Raw genomic sequence first — 24,404 nt, forward strand, 5'->3', positions numbered from 1 at the left:
GAAACATGAGAAAAGACATCCACTTAAGCAGAGTATTTCCAAGTATCACAATTTTATTTTCTGCAATTTGTAACCAAACTGCAGAGATTGAATAAATTATGTCAACCATACTTTTGAAAGTGTTAATCCATTCCAGAATTATAAACTTTAAAAAATTAGTCTAGGTTTGCAACAGATAGAACAGTCTGAAGTTCCCTGAACCTCAGAGATATGCTGTTATCAAAAAAATACATTGATCTGTGTTAAATTTATTAATTAAAATTAAAATTACAGATGTATGAATTTTTGAATGATTGCAAACATATTGCCTGCGATATCCAAGTACTTGGCACAGGCTCAAAACGATTTCATATTATATTTTAAAAATTCGGGCAGATTTTCATTAGATCAGTGTTGGGCAGCATACTCAACCATTAATCATTTGTAAGTGGATACAGTTCATGAGGTACTACAGCTTACCTTTGGTGGTTTGAATGGATAATCAGATGAGAAAGTGATGTCCAGAAAAAAAACTCCTCCCTCATAAACTGAACCAGGGGGGCCTAAAATGGTGGATCGCCACTCGTATATATTATCACCTTTTGGACCAGCACTGAAATAAATTCATTAAAAATATGTTAAAACATATGATTTGCAACATTTAACCACCTAATTTGTAGTTATCAGGTCCCAAGCATAGTTAACATTTGAATACAAGCTGTTAATGTTTTAGTTACGAAATGGTGTCATCCATCTTGATGCAACTGCTCAAGTCCCTTCCTACAAAAATGCTTTTCATCCTCTTTTCAGCTTCATATCCCAATACCTTACTGTCCATACACCCAACATTTTTCAGAATTCCAAATTTTACTGACTCCTACTCAACCCCTGCACCAGTCTCTTAAAATCTATGGCCTTGCTGACCAATTTTGCAAGCCTCTGGTCATGCAATGTACTCATGTTTTAATCCTTTTCAATCGACTCAAAATATTCCATTGCTTCCTTTACATCTGTGCATTATGCATGTCCATGACTTAACGAATGTCTATTTCTTTTTCTCAATGTATTAGGAAAGATGGTGGGGAACTGCCCTCTTGAACAGCTACAGTCCTGGTGATGATATGCTCATGGTTATGCCAAGATGGGAGTTGATAGATTGTGACAGGTGATGCACAGGTTTGGCAGGGAGAACCCGATAAACCTGCTGAGGATTGCTTGTTTAACATTTATAAAACCAGCGAAACCGCTTCCCTTTCTAATTATTTTCTATTTGTTTCTTTACTCCTTTTTTTTTGCACCCCCGAGTATATGTTGTTTTACTTATTGATTTTCCTTATCTGTCTTTCCTTTTTACCGAGTCTAATACTTATATTTTCCCATGGTTTTTTTTTCGTAAATAGCGAACTTATTTACTTTGATATTTTGCTTTTGTGTGTGTGTATATATATATATATATATATTTACAATCGTTTATTCAGCACAGCTATACATATATATTTTCTGGAGCCACCGGAGTTTTGGGTTGGGAGCGTTAGATTTAGTCTTCAGCCTTCCTTGGCTGATTTCTCTTTTTGGGGGGAGGGAGGGGGGAAATGGGTTCTTCCAGAAAGCTGATTGGATGTTTTTACTGTTTTGTTTATTCACTATCTACATGTCTGTGATTACCTTTTATACATTACTAAAGGATACTTGATGGATTCTTTTATTAATATACTTAGTTTTAATGTGAAAGGTCTAAATAACCCTGTTAAACGAAATAAGATTTTCTCTTATATCCGGAAACTTAAAACTCTTATAATCTTTCTCCAAGAAACCTATATTCGTAAAGATGATATTTCACGTTCTTTCAAAGGATGGAAGGGCATACATTTTCACTCACCCTCTCAATCTAAATCGAGAAGCGTCTCTATCCTGTTTGATCAGAATGTATCCTTTATTCAACATAATGTAATTTCTGATACAAATGGGCGCTTTGTTATTGTTTCGGGTAGTCTTGAGAATAAACTAATCGTATTTGCGAATGTATATGCTCCAAATACAGATGACTCCTTGTTCTTTGAACGTCTTTTCTCTTTTCTGCCGGATTTGAATCGGTATTCCTTAGTGATGGGTGGAGATTTTAATTTTTGGCTTGACCCTATATTAGACCGCTCTTCAAGTAAAACCCCTGACACTAATAATTCAGTCCTACTTTTTAAATCTTTTCTATTTCAATGTGGTATTCTCGACGTGTGGCGTTTTTTACACCCCCAAGAAAAGGAATATTCATATTTCTCTCAGGTTCATCATATGTACTCTCAGATTGATTTTTTTTTTATAGATAGAAACTTACTTCCACTAGTACGATCCTGTGATTATAAGGAGATTGCTTTGTCTGATCATGCACCTGTGCTTCTGGCTTTAAGATTACCTGTTTACTCTGTACCAAATAGAAGTTGGCATTTTAACTTATCATTGTTATCTGATAAAAATTTTCTAAAGTTTTTGGAAAACCATATTACTTTTTTCTTTAAAGAAAATTTTAAAGGAGATACTGCTGGTAATATAGTCTGGGATACTTTTAAAGCATATATTCGTGGAGAAATTATCTCTTACTCTACCTATATAAAGAAAAAAGCTGACAAAGAAAGGTCTGACCTAGCAGCGATATTAAAAGATCTTGATCGAAAGTATGCCCTATCTCCAGATCTAAGTATATATAATAAGCGTATTGAAATCCAATCCAAGTATAATCTTCTGCTGACTTACCCAATTGAACGACAGCTGTTGAGAGATAAAACTCAATTTTACATTCACGGGGATAGAACTGGTAGTTTATTAGCCAATCGCTTAAAATCTTTTACAGTTAATCGTCAAATCACAGAAATTTTTTAAAGGTAATGGAACTAAGATATCCAACCATTCTGAAATTAACAATGTATTTAAAGACTTTTACTTTAAGTTGTATCAGTCTGACTCTTCTTCAGATGATACCTATATGAATGCTTTTTTCAGTAATATCAACATTCCTACATTGTCTGCTGATAGTCTAACACAGTTAGATCAGCCTATTTCCAATGAAGAAGTGGCTGAGGCTATACGTGCTTTACATTCTGGTAAGACCCCAGGACCTGATGGCTTTCCTGGGGAGTTTTATAAAACTTTCACTACGTTACTTACACCTTATTTATCCTCTGTTTTATCAGAGTCCTTTAAATCAGGTAAACTCCCTCAATCTTTTTATGAAGCTTTTATTTCTCTAATTCTTAAAAAAAAATAAAAATCCAGCTGAATGTTCTTCATACAGACCAATTTCTTTATTAAATGTTGATGCAAAAATTTTATCCGAAATCTTAGCTCAAAAATATTTTGCCATCTATTATATCACATGACCAGACAAGATTTATTAAAAATCGTTACTCACATTTTAATATACGTCGTTTATTGAATGTGATATATTCACCATCCAAAAAATATCAGAGTGTATATTATTCTGAGATGCAGAAAAAGCCTTCGATAGGATTGAGTGGAATTATCTTTTTAAGACCTTAGAAAAGTTTAATTTTGGGCCTAATTTTATTCATTGGGTTAAATTAATCTATTTGTCTCCTACCGCTCAGGTTATTACTAACTCCCAAATTTCTAAGCCCTTTAAATTACAGCGGGGAACTAGACAAGGTTGCCCTCTTAGTCCTTTACTTTTTGCTTTAGCTATAGAACCCTTAGCAATAGCATTTCGAGAATCTAAAGACATTTCTGGTATATTAAGGGAAGGTATGACTCATAAAATTTCATTATACGCTGATGATATTTTACTTTTTATCTCTAACACTGAAACTTCTTTACCTTTGGTTCTTTCTTTAATTTCCCTGTTTTGTTCTTTTTCAGGATATAAGGTTCAGCTTATATCCTGAAAAAGAACTAAACAGGGAAATTTCCTTTAAATGACCTAATGTCATCAAATGCCAAATTTCTGTTCCAAGTTGTTACAAGTCAATTTACATATCTAGGTGTAACAATTACTAAAAACTTCAAGAATTTATTTAAAGAAAACTTAAACCCTTTATTGAATTATGTGAAAAAGACGCTTTCTAAATGGCCCCCTCTTTCTTTATCCCTAATTGGCCGAATCAATTCGATTAAAATGAAGATTCTTCCTAATTTTTTATATCTTTTTCAGGCCTTACCTATTTTTATTCCTAAGACCTACTTTGATTCTTTAGATTCAATTTTAACATCTTATATTTGGAATAATAAACAAGCTCATTTCAGTAAAGTTTACCTACAAAGAAATAAAGAGATAGGTGGATTAGCCCTACCCAATTTTAGGTTTTACTACTGGGCTGCCAATATAAGGAATATTACTTTCTGGTCCTATTATATTTATCGTAAAAATTGCTCATCATGGGTCTCCTTAGAAGTTAATTCTGTAAAAAATTCCTCTATTGTCTCTCTTCTTGGATCATACTCTTTTTCAGCAAATAAAATAACAGATAACATAATTGTTAAGCAAACTTTAAGGATTTGGGCTCAATTTAGGAAATTTTTTGGCTTAGCGAATTTTTCATTATCATCTCCCATTCTCCTTAATTATTTTTTTATCCCTTCCACGACTGACAAAGTCTTTAAAAGATTGGGACGAACTAGGTATTAAGTGTTTTTGGGACATGTTTATCTCAGGATCTCTTGCTTCATTTGACCAATTGTCAAATAAATTTGCACTCCCAAAAACACATTTTTACAGATACCTTCAAATTAGAGATTTCCTACGTTTCCAATTAACTACTTTTCCTATAGGTCCTGATAAAAATTTACTGGACGATCTTTTAAATTTAAAACCTTTTGTTAATGGTTCTATTACTCATATCTATAACTCGTTGATTGATTCTAGACAAGACTTTTTAGATAAAATAAAAAAAGCTTGGGAGGATGACCTAAATTGTCAGATTTCTGATGATAGATGGAATAAAATTCTTAAATGGGTTAATAAATCATCTTTCTGTACTCATCATTCTCTTCTACAATTTAAAGTGGTTCATAGAGCTTACATTTCTAAACAGAAGCTGTCCAGTTTTTACCCGAATGTTTCTCCACTTTGTAATAAATGCAACTCTACTGATGCCTCTTTAATTCATGTTTTGGTTTTGCCCTAAAATTGAAAAGTTTTGGCGGGAAGTATTTCATACCTTCTCACAACTTTTTAGGGTCCAATTTGACCCAAATCCCCTTACTGCCTTGTTTGGTATTATTGCAAATGAAGATATAACTTTAAATACTCCTAACCAGCAGGTTTTAGTGTTTTTACCCCTCTTTTAGCAAGAAGAGCAATCTTGCTTAAATGGAAGGAGTCGACCCCTCCGACACATCTTCAATGGCTACGTGATATTATGTCTTATTTAAATTTAGAAAAGATCCGCTGCTCAGTCTTAAATTCAAAACAATCTTTTTATGATATCTGGGGACCTTTCCTAAATTACTTTTCCAACTTATAAAGTTTAACAGTGCGCACTTTTATGTATATTTTTATCTTCTCTTCTTAAGCGAATGTTTTTTTTCTAATTATCCATTATCGTCCATCAGCTTTTTTTCTTAGGTAGTTGGTAGGGGGTTGACTTTTTTTAATATAAAAATTTTCTTTTATTATGTATGACTTATCTTTAAATTTTTGATACCAGAGTGGTATACCTTTATGTGATATGCTATAACATTTTGATCAATTTTATTACAATATGTGAATGTACACAAGTTATGTTGAGATGCATCTATGTGTTGCACTCTGTAAATCTTGTTTTTTTTCTTCTGAATAAAAATATTGTAAAAAAAAATCAGCTGTTGTCACTAACAAAAAAGCTCAAAAAAGTGACATAATAAGAAATATTCCATCAAAGTTACATTGTACTAACAAGCATTAATACACCAAGAATAGTCTTTCTCTTATAATTGAATTATTAATAAGTATATGACCAAGTGTACGTTTCTTGGAAGCATTTTTAAATCTCTTATCAGTTATGGAGAGTCAAGTAGCAAGACTCATTTTTTGATCAATGAACATTATTGATCATTATTCTTTTTAACACAACTTTTTTTAAACAAATGAAGCAAACTTAAGTTGGTATCTGTTTTCTGTCATTTTATAGATCGAAGTTTTCTCTCTTTAACCCAATTTCAATCTTCTGTTTATTCTTTAGTAAAATAACCCATTCCTCAAAAGCCAGATTAACACTTTTGTTCTTGAAATTCTGTTTCCACATAGCTGCAAAAAAAAGGGGAAAAACTACTTCTTCTATCATGTCAGTTCAAACTAAAAGAATGAAAATTTAAAAGAAAAACTATTTGTGCATGTAGTCATTTAATTTCAGATCTAGTATGCTAGTGGTTAGTAGCTCAACAATTTCAAATTAAAAAAAAATCCTATTTTATCCAACTCTGGTAGTTGTAAAACATTACATCCAAAAGACAATTCCTATTTGCATGCCTACTTTGCTACATCTTGAAACATCCTTAAAAAGCTCTCAAATCAGAATCAGATTTATTACTACTGACAGTGTGAAATTTGTTGTTTTGTGGCAGTACAATGTAATACATTTAAAAAACTATAAATTACTTTTACATAAATACATAGTGTTCGTTGCTCATTTGGGAAATTTCACATATATTCAGAAATACATTTACAGAAATATTCCAATGGTGGAGAGGAAGAAGCTGTTCCTAAAATGTTGAATGTGTGACTTCAGGTTCCTGTATCTCTTCCTTGATGATAGCAAAATGAAGAAGGCATGTCCTGTGTGATGTGAGTCTTTAATGCTGGATACCTCCCTTCTGAGGCATTGTCTTTTGAAGATGGCCTCAATGCTAGAGGCTAGTTCCCATGATGGAGCTTAACTAGTTTTCAACTCTCCACAGCCTTTTCCAATCCTGTGCAGTGGCCCCTCCATACCAGACAGTGATGTAAACTGTTAGAATACTCTCCACAGTACATATGTAGAAATTTGTTAGTTTTTGGTGACATACTAAATCTCCTCAAACTCCTAATGAAATATAGCTGCAGATGTGCTTTCTTTGTAAATGTAACAATATATTGGGCCCAGCAAAGATGTTCAGAGATGTTGACAGCCAGGAACTTGAAACTGCTCACCCTTTCCACTCACGAACCATCAATAAACACACTAAGCATTTAGAATTTAAAAAGAAACACGTCACATGGAAGTTTGCGACTATTAGTAATGTATGTGCTTGCAATAACTGAAAAGTAATGTAAAAGTAATGATGCACCCAATAAAATTTAACTGTTTCAGTATCAAAATCTCTCACAATTCTGCTCATTCACAATAATGGCAACCAAATACAGACAATAATGCATAATTCTGTTTAAAACTATTAGCTGTTCATCACCACATTGGAGGATTTTACCCAAAGAATAGCAAGTTACATATTCCAATGCAACACCAATCTTTAACTTCTGAACTGAAACAATTTTGTAGTTGATTCCAGTTGAGGAATACCAGGTAGTTCAGTACACCCAGTTGAAAATAAAAGTCCTTCTACCAGCCCAGGTACCCGAAAAGGTGAAATTAACTTTGAGACTTTTCTATATTTAACTATTAAATGGAAAGGATCTGAAAAGCAATTCTGAGTCATGAAAGCACTCCCTATATGGAACATCTGGAAATCTATTAAATTGACAAATTTGTTTATTACTACAGAGACACAATCTGGGTGGGTGAACGGCTTTTCCCCTAGACAAACACACACCATTAGCCCCAAGCGTTACACTGTTATGTAACAAGGTACTGTGAAAAAAACTTGCCTTGCTTACTTTTCATACAAATCATTATGACAGTGTAACAACATTACAAGGTAAAACAATAACAGAGTGCAGAATAAAGTGTTACTGTTCCAGAGAAAGTGCAGTGAGGCTCAAGAATGTCAAGGTCATGCTGCGATAGATCAGTGGTTCTCACCATGAAAAGCCTGCAGGTCAATGGGGTGGCACTGTAGCATATTGATTAGTACAGCACTGTAAAGTACCAACAACCCGGTTCAATTCCTGCCGCTGTCTGTAAGGAGATTCTCCTGTGACCGCTCTGGGTGCTTTGGCTTCCTCCCACGGCCCAAAGATGTAACGGCTGGTGGGTTAATTGGTCACTGTCAATTGTCCTGTGATTAGACAAGAGAGGGATCAGGACTTGATGGGCAGTGTGGTTTGAAGTGCCGGAAGGGTCTGTTCCCAGCTGTATCTCAATAAATAAATACGCGGGATTTCATATGGGCCAAAGCAAATAACAAAAACCTGGGGTCCTCAGGTCCTGAATGGGTCTTAAGTTTAATGTCTTAATAAAATATTACTAAAATATATAAATAAAAAGCAAATTAATAAATGCTGGGTAATTTAATTGGAACCTTCAATGAAATTAATCAGAAAATATCCTAGATGATGCTACGGGTGGGTGTAGTGTGGTGTAAGGGGTGGGGGTTAGATTGGGGATTAATATGGAAAGTTCGACATGACCGTTTTGTAGTAATCTAATTAAAATGAGTTTCAGGAACAAACTGAAGATTGGGTGGGGCAGTATTGTGCAAGGCCAGTCAGTGAATATGCAGCAGGAGGATGGTTCTGTTTGCCTTCCACTAACCCACGAATGTAAAAACACTTATAAAATGTGACATGAAGGCAGCATTATTGCAATGGGGTTACTTGCCAGAAACTGTTAAACCGCAGAGAGGTGAGAATGCATGAAGTCTACCACTACATCACTATCTACCACTACAACTTACATTAAATTTTGAAAGGAAGTTCTTCGTGTGTACACAAGCTTCACTGCCACAAACAATTTGTGTATATAATAGCATTAAAAAAATTTGCCTGAGAATTAATTTTTTAACAATTACTGCCTAAATAGCTAGCTTTATTTTTACAGGCATATTCAGTACTGATATTTCTTCATGTGATTATATTTATTATAATTCTTTGTCATTTACTAGTCTTCTATAGAGATTACTCACAGAATTGTGTTATCATTACTATTTATACACACACACTTATATATACAAAAACACAGACATACATTCATATATTAATAAAATTAAAATTAAAAAAGATATATCAGATTACCTATGGCTACCACAGCAAAGAAAAAAGGTTGGCAATATTCCCTTGAGCATCTTGCCCATGCTTTTATTCCATCCCCACAGGACAAAACAATGCCACTGTATCTAATTTGTAAGACTACGCTTCCAAATTAAAGTATGTGGCCATATAAACCGAGGAAGCACTAGCAAACAGCATTTAAGGGCAAGACAAGACACTGGATTACTTAAAAAAAACTACATGATAATTTTCAAACAAGGCTGTCAATAAAGCAAATGTTTAGTAAAGAAAAAGCAGCTAAGACAGACAAAGATTTTACTCGCATCCTATGGAATTTCAAATTTAATTGCAAAAGATAGCAAACCACATAATATAGGCGAATCATTGATTCTGCCTGCAGTTACTGTTGTTATTTCAACTCTTATGAATCAGAGCACATCATTTTGAAGAACAGCTATTTCTTGGAAAACAATATTCCACTGGAAAATATAATGGCTTACACAACATGATGGTGCTGCTTCAATGGTAGGAAGATACAGAGGAGTCATTTAAGAAAGTGCTGTGCCTGCTGTTTTTTGCATACATTGTGTCACCCAGCGTTAGTATTCGGTTGCAAAAACAATTGGGAGGATGTTTACCTGACACCCTTGCTGCTGTGGTAAGGGCAGTCAACTTCAAATCAAATGCAATTCTAGATAGTCTTTTTCAACAACTTGGTGAGGAATATGAAGAAGATTTATAATGGCTACTAATTCATACAGAGATGTAATGATTATCAAAAGGTAATTAGCTTCATTGCTTTTGTTGCACTTTGGGATGGTATTGTAGCATTTCTAAGCGATAAGCAGTTGGAGAACAAATTGTCGCTGCTAAGTTTGACACATTTTACCTGTCAGATATCGTTGCAAGAAAAAGTTAATGAACCTTTTGCAATTATTTGGTCTGATCTTCAACTAAGTCATAATATATAACAGATAAACACAGTCTGCCTAAACTGATAGCACACAAACAATTCTACTTCTTCTCGTCAATACTGAGTACATGAGTTAAACAATTACAGTCTAGGTTCAAAAAAGTATGTGAATCTCTGGGGTAGTGCCTTCTACAAAAGCTATTTGGAGTCAGTTATTTCAATCAATGAGATGAGTTTGGAGGTGTGGGTCGTACAGGTACCCTGCCCTGTAAAAAAGACACACAAAATCAGGTTACTGACAAAGCCTGCTCTTCAAGAAATATCTGTTTCTGTGCACCATGTCTCAATCAAAATAAATTTCAGAGGACCTTAGAAGAATTGTAGAGATGCATGAAGCTGGAAAAGGCTACAAAGACATTTCTAAAGATCTGGCTGTTCATCAGTCCACAGTAAAATAAATTGTCTACAAATGGTGGAAACTCAGTACAGTTGCTACTCTCTTTAGGAGTGAGCATCCTGCAAAGATCACACCAAGAACACAAAGTACAACGCCAAAGGAAGTGAAAAAGAACTCATCAAAAGACCTGCACAGATCTCTAGAACTTACACAAGTCTCCATTTATGTGTCCACTATATAAAAAAAACTGAATAGGAATGGTGTTCATGGAAGGACCACACAGAGAAAACCACTGCTCTCCAAATAAAAACACTGCTGCACGTCTTAGTTTGTAAAGACCATCTGGGTGTTCCACAACAGTCCTGGGACAATGCTCTGTGGACAGATGAAACAAAAGTTGAACTTACTGCCAGAAATGCACACTGCTATGTTTGGAGGAAACGTGGCACTGCACACCAACACCAAAAACTCATTCCAACCATGAAGCATGGTGGAAGGAACATCATGGTTGGGTGCTACATTGCTACCTCAGGACCTGGACAGTTTGCAATCATCGAAGGAACAATGAATTCAAAATTGTATCAATACATTTTGCAGAAGAGTGTCAGGATAGCAGTCTGTCACCTGAAGCTCAATAGAAGTTGATTGATGCAATGAGACAATGATCTGAAACAAAAGTAAATCAACAACAGGATGGTTAAAAAGAAGAAAATTTGTATATTGGAATGGCCAAGTCAGAGTCCAGACCATAACCCAATTAAGATGCTGTGGTATGACCTGAACAGGGCTGTTCATGCAAGGTATTCCAGAAGTATTGATGAACTGAAACAGTTTTGTGTGGGGGAATGATCTAAAATTCCTCCTTGCCGTTGTGCGAATCTGATCAGCAGCTACAGGAAACATTTGATGGTGGTTATTGCTGCTAAAGGAGGTTCCACCAGTTATTAAATACAAAGATTCACATACTTCTCCCAGCCTGGACTGTGAATGATTAAACAATAAAGACATGAAAGTACAATTGTTTATATATTATTAGTTTAGGAAGATTGTGTTTGTCTATTATTGTGACTTAGATGAAGATTAGACCACACTTTATGAGTAATTAAGGCAGAAAACCAAGTAATTGCAAAGGGGTCACAAATGTTGCAAATGTACATTTGAAAAGCTGAATTTATTAAACAATTACAACAAAAAAACTGCAATCTCATATCAACACTTTCCTTGGAAAACAAACTTTTCAGCAGCAATATTGGACGTCGCAGATTTATGCAATTGCCTTTACTGGTCACTCTTAAAATAGAATTGCAAGATTGTACATCTTGATCATTTCGAACAACCACACACAGATATGGAATTTTGGTTCATAGACCTGCTGGAGATGCACATTCCAGATTGGGTGGTGGATCTATCTGGGGTGAATATGGATGATGTTGACAACACATTGCAAGAATGTCTTAGAGAGTTATAGCAGTTCAAGCAAAATTGAAATGCAGCAGGCAAAATTTCTGGATAACTAGTGATATTCAAAATAAGTTTCCACAGCCTTGGGAGAAAGCAAAGTTGTTTGAAATTGGATTTCCTGCCTTTTATCTAGTTGAATGTGGTTTTGGCCAAGCTCTTCACCTGATATTTAAAGCTCATAACTGTCTTAATATTGTAAAAAGAGGTGATCTTTGACCCTCTTTAACTAAGTTGCAACCAGATTGTCAAAAGCTCTTTAGCTTTGCATCAATTGCAAGAATCTCATCAAATACCCAAAGTAACAATATTTTTTCACTTTTTTAATTGCTGGTTGGAAAAATATTCTATATATTATAAAATATCCTATTCAGAGCTTTGAAATAGCTTTATTGTTCATATACACCTGTAGCATTATATTTAACATATATCTATACCATATTAAAACATAAATATTGACTTACATTAGAATAATCAGTACAGTTGAACAAAAAAAAAACTTCAGCAACCAACAGAATTTATGGAGAGTGGAGCCACAGAAGTAGAATATGAGGTTAAGGGTCCATCTTATTCTACGAGGAAACTAGTCAATTGTCTAATAATAGCTGGACAGAAGCCATCCTTGAAATTTGGTGGTACATTTTTCAGGCTGCTCTCCCTGATTTTGGGAGGTATGGGGTGGGGTGGAAAAGAAGAGAGAATGTCTGGGTAGATGTGTGGGATCTTTGATTATGCTGGCTGCTTTGCCAGGATAGCAAGTGTAGCAAGAATCCATGAATGGAATGCTGATTTCTGTAATGTGCTGAGCTATGTTCACAACACTTTTCAGTTTCTTATGGCCACATACAGAGCAGTTGCCCTATCAAGCTGTTAACTATCCACAGAAGATGGGCTCTATGGTGCATTAATAAAAGCTGATGAGGGTCTAAGATGTCATGCTGAATTTTTTCAGCACCCTGAGGAAGTAGAGGCATTAGTGAGCATTCTCATTCATAGTGTCAACATGGTTGGACCAGGACAGGCCATTGGTAATGTTCACTCTTGGGAACTTCAAGCTCTTGTGGTCAGAACTGTTGATGTCAATAGGAGCATGTCCTCTTTCCAACTTCCTGAGGTCAATGACCTGCTCTTTTGCTTTGCTGATATTGGGAGAAGGGTTATTGTTAAAACCAACTACGGCTGTATCATCTGCAAACCTGCAGATGGGATTAGAATAGAATCTGACCACATTCATAAATGCAAAGGGAGCAGGGTTATGGAGCACCAGTGTTAAGGATAATCATGGCAGAGGTGTCTGTTAGTAAGGAAGCCATGAACCCAATTGCAAAGGGAAGTGCTCAATCTCAGGTCTCAGAGTAGAAATGGGTTTGCTTGGAATTATACTATTGAAGAAAGTGCTGTAGTCAATAACAATATGCTACAGTAGGTGCCTTTATTGTCCAAAGAAGAGTGTGGGGCCAGTCAGATGGTGTTCTGACAGTAGCCAAATTGTTAGAAGTCAAGTTTGTCTGGCAAGTTGGAGTTAATGCATGCTATGAGCAGTCTCTCTCGAGGTAGGTGGCAGAGCCAAAAGGCAGTAGTCATTAAGACAGATTACTCTGCTTTCCTTGGGTTTCAACATGGTAATGTTTGCTTAGTGCACATGGGAACCTCAGATTAAAGCAGGGAGAGGTTAAAAATCTCTGCTAATACCCCTGCCAAATGATCTGCACGGGGTCTAAGGGCACAACCAGAGACAATGACAGGGCCAGATGCTTGCCATGGGTTAATTCACTGGAATACTGATTGTTCAACTACAATGATAACTGTAGGTTCAGGTGCACTGGAAGCTATCAGGGTGAGTAGCATCGCTCCAATCCCTGCTGGTAAAAACATGCATAGAATGCAATAAGTCCATCGGAGAAAGATGTGCTATTGTCACCGATGGTGCCTGATTTTGTTTCGCAGCCCATTATAGTATGCAAGCCTTGCCACAAGTGATGGCTGGCTTGGGACTCTGTAAGATTAGCATTATTTCTTGCAGTCATTAATTGATGCAATAAATAAATACTACAAATAGATGAACAATATTGGACCAGATGGACAAAGGCCGTGGCTTCAAATCCCACACTATATAATAAATAAAAGTCAGATATTGCTTGGGAGAGGGGTGGGTGGAGGTGACAGAACAACAAAGAAATGTAGGAAAGAAAAAATAAGCCAGCAGCCAATTAAACACAAGACCACAAACTAGTTCACCAAACGAAATCCACATCAAAGTGCCCAAAACATCATTATTATAGTGGATTCCAGTCAACTGGGACACATCAGGAGCAGTACATTTTGGCCCAGTTAAGCAGCTGCCCCAATTAGCTGAAGTTTCATGGAAATAGTTAAAAGTTATATAAAAAAAGACAAACTAACATTTAACTGAGTAACAACTTATGTATTTAAATAAAATATAGAACAAATTAAAACACTACCAATACCACTACAGTAGTTAAAAACTGTATTAGTTCCTAATAGTTATCAACAGAGGAATTCATTCGGTGTACACTGCTGCATTTTTTTGACCACTAATGAGCAACATCAGCACAGACACCTAGTGCAGATAATGCACTGCATTTGTCTTCATTTTCATTGTAACATTCAAGATGTTTGTCAATTACTTCAAATTCTTCATAGTATCTAACTTGTTTAAATAGTAAAATCACTTAATTTTCACTCCAGGCTGTTTCTGACATCTAAACAAGCCTGAATACTTGAAATTGCTGTAAGCAAGCCACTTCTGAATTGTCTTAATACTTATTTCTTGTCAGCTATCAGTGACAAAAATCATTACTTCTGAACACAATCACATGTAACTGATGCTAGTTAAGAACTGCTCACTGTAAGAATAGTGATTTGTGTAACAGGGCACAAATTCACATGACTGATGATAGTTAGAAACTGTTCAGCAACGGTTTCCTGTCCCAATTAAGCAGCATAGCATCCCAAGTAAATAAAGAGAATCCCACCTATATACTCGATTAGTTTTTGTTCTTTAAGAGCTGTCCCATATAAATGGTTGCCCCAATTAACTGAAGATCCAATTAAACAGAATCCACTGCATTCATTTTTGCTCCTCCTTGCAGGTCCAACATAGATTGCCATATACTCTCAAAAACAAGCAAGCAAAATTAATAAAACTACTGTGTCACGGATACTTCCGAGTAATTGGAGGTTTCGTCCATAAATAGAAATGGTCCTTCCTCAATCATGTCTCAATTTTCCATTCACAGAGATGCAACATAGATTTCCAGTCCTTTCCAAAGAACAACGATGCCTTAAAAAAAAGGCTTGTAATATTTAAATCAACAAGTCTGACAGATGCAACCTACAATTCTACTGTGCACATTCAAAAAAATCACTCCTTTTTATTTTAGTAATTTCGATGTCAACTGTTTCCTTGCAATGCATGACCAATTATTCAAGTTGATTCTAATAACTTTAGGCATGGAATTGTGACATTTTGCTGATAATCCTCCATAGAGAACTGATATTCAAATGTTGGGATTCAGACTTAATGCTGCACAGAGCCAACGTACTGTGCTATAATTTGTACTTTCCAATCCTAGTGAGAATACCTAAAGCCCACTTAATGTTCCCAGTTTCAAACTGCACAACAGGAATCTAAAATAACTTCAGCTATGACATACTAATAAAACTCGAACATCAGCTTTTCATTGTGCTAACAAAATTGGAAAAGGATTCACTGTTCTTAGCTATAAAAGTCTACATCTCAAAATTGATTAAGTATTAAGTGGATAATTAAATCAACTGACATTTTGAATTCCAAAGATCCTCCACTACTTCTTTCCTTGTAGAAGAAGAAAAATCAAAAGAGAATCAAGGTGGAGCATTTCAATATACAGGCACTGCCCAAGTTACGTAAGGATTCTATTCCTGAAAGCTGCCTGTAAGTTGATTCCCCCACCCCTCACAAGTCAGAAATATCAGCTTTCAATAGCTGCCCTTATCATTTCACTCTGAATGTTATTGCCTAAAATTCTTCCATTTCAAAAATCTTTTATGATCACCCTAATTAAACTAATTAAACTAATGGAAAATATATTGTACCAATTTGTTTAATGAATTCCATGAAACATGTCATCATGTCCTGACGAAGGGTCTCGGCCCAAAACGTCGACAGTGCTTCTCCCCATAGATGCTGCCTAGCTTGCTGTATTCCACCAGCATTTTGTGTATGTATGTTTTTTTTTTAAATTATGGGAGAAGCATAAAGTCGTATTTCCTTAAATCATGTTTTCGATAACCCAGAGAGTCCTAAAAATAGGACTCAGTTTTTATTCCAGGCAATCCTCTTGCTATAGCCAGTTGGGTTACAGAAATTCATCTTTACAGAAGTCATAAGTCAATAAAGGTCATCCCTCGGTAATGAACAGATTCCATTTTAACAGAAATCCATAATTCGATTTTGTCTGTAAATCAGAAAGCACACAAAAATCAAGTGACATAGTAACTGCAAGGTGGCAAAAGCACATGTCTGATATGAACAATTATTAAAATTGGAGATAAAGAGGACACTGGTGCTGCCAGTTACAGGAATGAACTTGTGTCCTACCAGCCATTGTATGTCAGACCTTTGACTTAACAAGAACTTGTTTATATGCATGCATGTCCCTAAGTTAGGTATTTAAAACTTGGGGACAGAATGCACCCAAAAATTGTTAGCAGAGTGGTTAGCGCATTCCAGAGTTTGGAGTTCAATTTGGTAAGGAGTCGCTGTACATCTTCCTCTTGGAATGCATGGGTTTTCCCCCAGGTGCTAAAGTCTCCTCCTACAGTCCAAACACATACCAGACAGGTTAATTGGTCATTTTAAATTGTCCCATGACAAAGTCAGAGTTAAATCCGGCTTGTGAGGATGCTGGGACGGCATGGCTCAAAGGGTTAGAAGGGCCTACTCAGCATTATCGCTAAATAAATAAAATTCCCTCTCAGAGTGTGTTGCAAAATAATCAATTATTTCTCCAACTCCAATTTCCTGATGCAAGTATAGATGATGTATTCTGCCTTACCGAAACTCACAATAATCAAGGGACATACCACCCCCTACTCTAAACAAGAAAAAAAATCTGCAGATGCTGGAAATCCAAGCAACACATACAAACTGCTGGAGGAACTCACCAGGCTAGTCAGCATCTTTGGAATAGAGTACAGTTGACACTTCAGGCCCTCCACTATAATGCAGGATGGGCTCAAATGAGTTGCACTAATCAAAGTCATCATATCCAACAACAGCCACTAGATGGTGCTTTTATTCTTACTTGGCATATGGGAACTATGCAAGCACTGTGGTAACCAGATATTACAAATTCTATCCTAGGGGTCTGTGAAACAACAAAGAGGCAAAGAAAATGGCCTATATACCAACAGCAACATTTCTTGTAATCTCCACAAATCAATAAACTTTAGCATAGCGGTAGTAACTTATAAATTTCAACAATTGGATACTAAAGCTGGATGCACTGTTATATATGCAATTCATCCAAGTTAATACTATCTGTAAAATACCACTGAAGTTAAGAGAGGAAAAAAAAAATCAGACACTGGTGATACACATATGAATTTTTAAAAACTCAGTTGAAATAAAGGGGAAAAACAACAGAAAATGGAAATACGTCATCCTAATTCAGAACTCTTATTGTATTGAAATTGAGGCAAAAACCAGGCTCTCTCACTCATCTGTCAAAACACGCATTCATTACAGATTTTGTAACTCAAATAATCAAAATTGCTGGCTAAATATTGCTAAGTCTGAACTACTGTCTTCAGTGTCCAACAAAATACCATTACCTAATCAAGTTCTTCCCACATCCTGACAACCAAGAATGAACCAGTATGTTGATAACCTTAGTGCCATATTTGACATAAAGACAGTATATACAAACATACTAACCTCAGTACAACCTATCCATTGCAATGCTATTATGACTAGTCCCTCTAATTTGACTGTTAATGTTATGGCTCTTCTAACTTGTATCAATCCCTGGTCACCAAAAAGAGATCTGCACCTCCTTCCCACTGCAAATGGATGCTCCAATTCCTCATCGACAGACCTTAATCAGTGAGGACTGGTAGTAAAATCTCCTCCATGTTGAGCATTAAAACAGGTACACGTTAAGGCTGCATGTTTGGCCCCCTGCTGTACTCTCTACAGACAACTGTATGGCTAAGCACAGCTCCAATACCATGTTCAAATTCATCGACAACACTACTGTTGTTGGTTGAATCACAGGTGGCAGAGTCCCAGAGCAAGATAAGAGACCTGGTTATGTGGTGCCACATAACAATGTCTTCCTCAATGTTAGCTGATTGCTGGTTTCAGGAGGGGCGGGGAGGACAAACATCTGCCAGCTTACAGCATGCAATCAGCGGTGGAGAGTCAGCAACTTTAAATTCCTTAGCATTAACATATTGGTTTCTTGGGCCCAGCACATAGATGTAATCACAAGGAAAGCACAGTAGGGTTCTTACTGTGTTATGAGATTAAGGAGGTTAATCTTGCCATCAAAGCCCTGCAGATGATTTGTTGAAGGTATCCCACGTTGGCTGTATTATGGTCCAGTACAGCAATTTCAATACACAGAAACACAAGAAGCTAGAGAGAGAGCAGAAGACTGACCAATACATCCTGCGCACATCCTTCCAACTGAAAGCTCACTCAAGAAGGTACCATCCATCAAAGATTCCCACCATCTGGGCCATGCCATCACTGCTACCATCATGCTTGAGATATAGAAGTCTGAAGTCTAACACCAGAAGGTTCAAAAACAGGTACTTCCCTTCAACCATTTGTTTCACACTAATCACTAGTTCAGAAACACAATGACCACTTTGATCACTGCATTAGAACAGACATTTCTCTTTTTTTTGTGAATGCTGCTTATACAATACTATGCGCCTGTAATGATGCTGCAAGTAAGTCAGGCATTACACCGGTGCATAAATGTACTTGTGCACATGACAATAAACTCAACTTCTAGCTCACAATCAACATTTCTTTGTAGGTTTCTTCAGCTGCTAAAGCCACAAACCTTGGGATTTCTTTCTCAAGCCCTTCCTTATTTAATTCTCCTCTTTCTTCTTTTAAGTATCTTAAAATTTGAGGGGTGAGAGATCAAGAACAAAGAATTATTACAGGGTAGCAGACTTTCTCAGCTAGCTTTACAGTACTTTTCTCCCACCCAGTGTGAAGAAGTCCTTTTCATTCCCCCGCTTCCACTGTTTTCATCATATTTGCTTCAAAGGTGATTGTTCCACACAGATGTCTCTGAAATTCATTCCTCCTTCCTCAATCAAGACCTCCCCACTACCAAAGTAGACACAGCCCCGAACTATGGTTCACTTATTTCCAGTAGCTTTGCTAGCACCACTCCTCCCGGACAAAGAAGGGATATTCTCATGCCCCTTACCTTTTACCCCATCAGCCTCCACATTCAACAAATCATCCTTTGTAGTTTTCACCAACTCCAACAATGCTCCACTCCAGACATGTATTCCCCTTCAGCAATGAAGAACCAGTTTCCCTTTATGTCACCTTCATCAACTCTCCAGTCCCCACTAAGCACTTTACATCTTATGTATTTTTCTATGCAACCACAAAGCTGCAAGACTGGTCCTTTCACTTCTCAGCATCCAGAGATCCAAATAAGTCTTTCCCGATGAAGCAGCAATTTACTTATTCTTCCAATCTAATGTACTGTACAAGATCGTCTTCTCAACACTGCAGAAAGCAAATGATTTTTTGGGTCATTGCTTCAAGGAGTGCCCACATTCAGGCCAATGACTGACCCTAAGTTTTCTATTTTCTAACATTTTAATTTGCCATCCCATTCCAGCCACTGCTGCATTATTCCAACGATACCCAATGCAAGTACAAAAATTGATACTTTGACTTCAATCTGAGCATAGCACAGCTTTCCAGACACTAAGTTCTTTAACCTTACATAATTCACTTTTCATGCCAGAATTGATTATTTTGTCTACAAGTCATCTCAGAATCAGAATCAGGTTTATTATCACCAGCATGTGTCGTGAAATTTGTTAACTTAGCAGCAGCAGTTCAATGCAATACATAATATAGAAGAAAAAATAATAATAAAAAGTAAATCAATTACAGTATACATACATTGAGTAGATTAAAAATCATGCAAAAAACAGAAAAAAAACATATATTAAAAAAGTGAGGTAGTGTTCATGAGTTCAATGTCCACTTAGGAATCAGATGGCAGAGGGGAAGAAGAATCTGTTCCTGAATTGCTAAGTGTGTGCCTTCAGGCTTCTGTACCCTCCTACCTGATGGTAACAGTGAGAAAAGGGCATGTTATCAACACTGGCGCAGTATTTTTCCCTCTCTCCCTCCTCCCCCCAACTCCCACCCCGTGGTACACTTGACAAACTATTAGCAATAAACAACACATAAAGGAGTATAATCAACCTCGAGCAAACACGAGGAAATCTGCAGATGCTGGAAATTCAAACAACACACTCAAAATGCTGGTGGAACACAGCAGGCCAAGCAGCATCTATAGGAGAAGCACTGTCGACATTTCGGGCTGAGAAATCAGGTCTCGGCCCTAAATGTCGACAGTGCTTCTCCTACAGATGCTGCCTGGCCTGCCGTGTTCCACCAGCATTTTGTGTGTGTTGTTATAATCAACCTTGAACTACCCAAGGAGACCATGTGACCTAGTCTAACCCTATCACAAATACCAATGTTCTATTTACCCTTCCTGTCAACTTCATTTCAGTTTAAAAATCACCTCTTTCTCAATTCTGATGAAGCACTCCGACCTTGTGTCAACTCTGTTTTGCTTCCCATAAACGCTAACCACCTGTTGAGTGTTTGCAACATTTTTTGGTTTCATATTTCCAGCATCTGCAGCTTATTTTCACTTCTCATCAAATATCGGTGTGGCTTGATACAGTGTGAAGTACCTCTGACACATTTTATTTCAGTTAGGTGGGAAATTCTAATATTTCGTAATGATGCAAGAAGTCCACAATTGGAAGACAGTTGTTTTCTAACACCTTGTGCAACTTCTTTTAATTCCAATGTGAGTAAAATGTGATTCCATACTATGGTAATTGAAGATTTAGAGAATCAAATAAAAACAAATTAATACAGTTCAAAAGGATGATAAACTGAAAACAGACATAAACAGGGAGGCATATAACATTAAATTAAGCACTTGTGGAAGTGGTTAAAAATATAAACTGAAGAACACAAAAAATGTAAAGATATTCACATCAAAACAAAAATCAAATCAATTTTAGCAACATAAGGCCTGCAAAAATGCATTTCATCAGTAATTCTTTTTGTAATTGACTTTAAGCAGACTCAGCAAAAATGATAGATGCTTTTCAAGAGCAAATCTCACCTTTATGTACTCAGTCAGCTCAGCTACTACACACAGCAACTTAAAAGTTTTTATCCTGGATACTAGTTCAGATGCAGCCAGGTCCATTATTCAACAAATTGGAAGAAAGTACACAACTTTAAGTTGATATAAATTTGATAGAGAGCATAAATATTAATCAGAATAGCAAAGTGAAACTATTTCTGAATCCATTTACAGCACCTAATTTTATAAGCCATCTTTTACAGAACATTTGACGCATTTGAGCAAATGATCTGCTGACAAGATATTGACCAAGCAGAGACTTGACAATCCTTTATAAACTATGAGGGTCATCAGTACAAATACCACCATGACAACATATACCGTCTAGGACATGCCATCTTTTCGCTACTACCCTCAGATAGGAACAGTTATTACTCTATAACCATCAAGTTCCTGAACAGGCATTGATAACATCATTCACCAATATACTCAGAACTGATTCTTCAATTTATAGAGCAAACACAAGGAAATCTGCAGATGCTGGAAATTCAAACAACAACACACACAAAATGCTGGTGGAACACAGCAGGCCAGGCAGCATCTATAGGGAGAAGCGCTATCGACGTTTTGGGCCGAGACCCTTCGTCAGGACTCCTTCTCCCTATAGATGCCGCCTGGCCTGCTGTGTTCCACCAGCATTTTGTGTATGTTTCTGCAATTTATAGATTTACTTTCAACTCCTATTACACTTAACAACTCACGTTCTCAGTATTATTTTTATTTGCACAGTTTGTCTTTTTGCACATTGCACCTAAATGTTTGTCACAGTGTTTATGTTATATTTTTTTTAAAAATTCTATTAGATACAGTATGATGCAAAAGCTTCAGGGACCCCAGATTTGTCTTCTGCATTAGTGAGTCAAAAGAAAAGAGCAAATTCGAGCTTTCCAAACATTAACTTTCCAAAAAAATTGATGTTAGAAAATTTCTTTGTATTTTGTTAAAGACCACTTTGCAAACAAAAACTTGATTATTTTGTTGGTATATAGTCCAGTGTATGATGAAACAAAGATAACAAACAGGTGCTAATAATCAATGACATAATGAGTTGAACAAACTAAACTGATTAATTGAAACAGGTGTAGAAGGAATCGAACAGGGCAAAGGACAACCAAACTAAAAGATGAAGGTGTGGCAGATGTGACAGTTTAACCTTTAAATCATCAATTCTTACACCATGGCAAGAGTGAGTATTGCAATAAAGTATTGCACAAAGTGGTCATCCTGCATCAGTAAGGTCTCTCCCAAGCAGAAATTTTGCAGCACAGAAGTTTCAAGATGCACTGCCCAAGCTCTTCTGAAGCACAAAGAAGTGGACAAGGTTAAGCACCAGAAACACAGTGATCTGCCATGGGAACTGAGTGCAGCAAACAAGAGATACATCAAACTGACATCCCTTCTAAATTTGAAGTTGTCCAACACTTTTTTTTGGCTCTGAAGTCACAAAGACCACTGGAACCCAAGTATTCCCCTCTGCAGTCCAGAGAAGTCTTGTCAAAAGTGGTCGTCATGGAAAAGCTGCTGACAAAAAGCGTCCAAAGTGGAAACAAAGCCAAGAGACTCACCTACACACTAAAACACAGAGACTGGGGTGCTGAACAATGGCAGCAAATTCTCTGGACTGGTGATTCAAAATCTGACATTTCTGGCTCAAACAGAATGCAGTTTTGTCCGCCGAAGAGCTGGAGAGCACTCATAGATGAGTGTTTGCAGCCAACAGTGAAGCAGGGTGGAAGTTCCCTGCAGGTTCAGAGCTGCATTTCTGCAAATGGAGTTGATGATCTGCTGAGAATTAATGGAATCCTCAATGCTGATTCTCATCTATCATGCAATACCATAAGGAAGATGTTTGATCGGTTCCAACTTCATTCTGCAGTAGTATGGCCTCCATAGAGCCCTAATCTCAACAACATCAAGGCTGTCTGGGATTACCTAGAGACAGATGCAAATAAGACAGCCAAAGTCTGCAAGATGCTTGGAACAACCAACCAGCCGATTTGATAAAACTGCAAAGTGTACCCAAGAGAATTGATGCGTTTTAAAAGTAAAGGGTACTCACACCAGATATTGATTTGATTTAGTTACTTACTGTTTACTGTCCTTTATACTAATGTTTTGATATTTAGAAACTTTTAATGTCATTATTTTTGAAAGCATCTTCATTTTACAGAATTTTTTTATATGCGCCCAAGATTTTTGCATAATACTGTGTCATTTTTTTCCTGTAAATATCTGCAAGAAAATGAATCTTAAGGTAGTATAAGCTAGCATATTCTCAGTAAGTTTACTTTGAAACTCAGTTATTTGACATCAACTTCTCTTTAACGGGGAAAGTAGAAACTAATCAAAATTTGTGAGTATTAAGAATGCCTCAGCACCCAATTATTTTACTTTCTATCTATGTAGATAAATACATTTCAATGCCAAGATTTCACAAATGACTGCAGTATCACGCTAGGAACCCCAACATTTAAATTTGCCAAGGAAACTGATGTAATTTAAATCTGATAAAGAAACAAATGTTAGCTGATTCTGACTACAAAACATTGCAAAATTAAGAAGGCACTGAGTTCTAAACAATAAAATAAAATCAGCTTTTGGATTTGAACCAACTAAATACATGCTCACTTAATCCAGAATAGAATCAGAATAACTGCCATGAAAATAACATCTTTAAAACAGTAAAACAGTTCAAAATGCTTCAGAGGAGTGTAATCAACAACAGAATTGGATATTATGACAGAAGTGAGCTTATAGTCAAAGTTGTGGGTTCAACAAGTGTCTCAAGATAAGAGGAAAAAGGTAGATTGGATTTGAGGTATTTAATTGGTAATAAGTTTATTATTACCATCAATGTAAATAATTTCAAAACATAAGTATGTTAGTACAAGGAAAAAGCAACAGCAGAATGCAGAATAATTACCAGAGAAAGTGCAAGTGCAATGGCCATGACAAAGTAGATTGAGATTAAAAGTACGTCTTTATAATACAAGTCAATTCAATAACATTACTACAGCAGGACAGAAGCTGCTCGAGCCTGGTGGCACACATTTTCAACTTTTGTACCTTTCACCCGCCAGATTTGAAAGGGGAGGGTTCTTTGATTACGTTGGCTGTTTTCCCGAAGCAGACTCCATGAAT

General features: G+C 36.4%; 1 protein-coding gene across 3 annotated transcripts in view; it reads right to left on the reverse strand.

The window, feature by feature from the left end:
- Positions 1-24,404, reverse strand: part of ube2e3 (ubiquitin-conjugating enzyme E2E 3 (UBC4/5 homolog, yeast)) — a 135,985-nt gene that overhangs the window by 12,318 nt on the left and 99,263 nt on the right. For all 3 annotated transcript variants that reach the window (XM_073047091.1, XM_073047090.1, XM_073047089.1), the window contains exon 4: positions 460-592. In XM_073047091.1, the coding sequence (XP_072903192.1) occupies positions 460-592 (133 nt within the window). The remainder of the gene's footprint in view (positions 1-459; positions 593-24,404) is intronic.

This window comes from Hemitrygon akajei, chromosome 5 (assembly GCF_048418815.1).
Source record: "Hemitrygon akajei chromosome 5, sHemAka1.3, whole genome shotgun sequence".
Taxonomy (NCBI): domain Eukaryota; kingdom Metazoa; phylum Chordata; class Chondrichthyes; order Myliobatiformes; family Dasyatidae; genus Hemitrygon; species Hemitrygon akajei.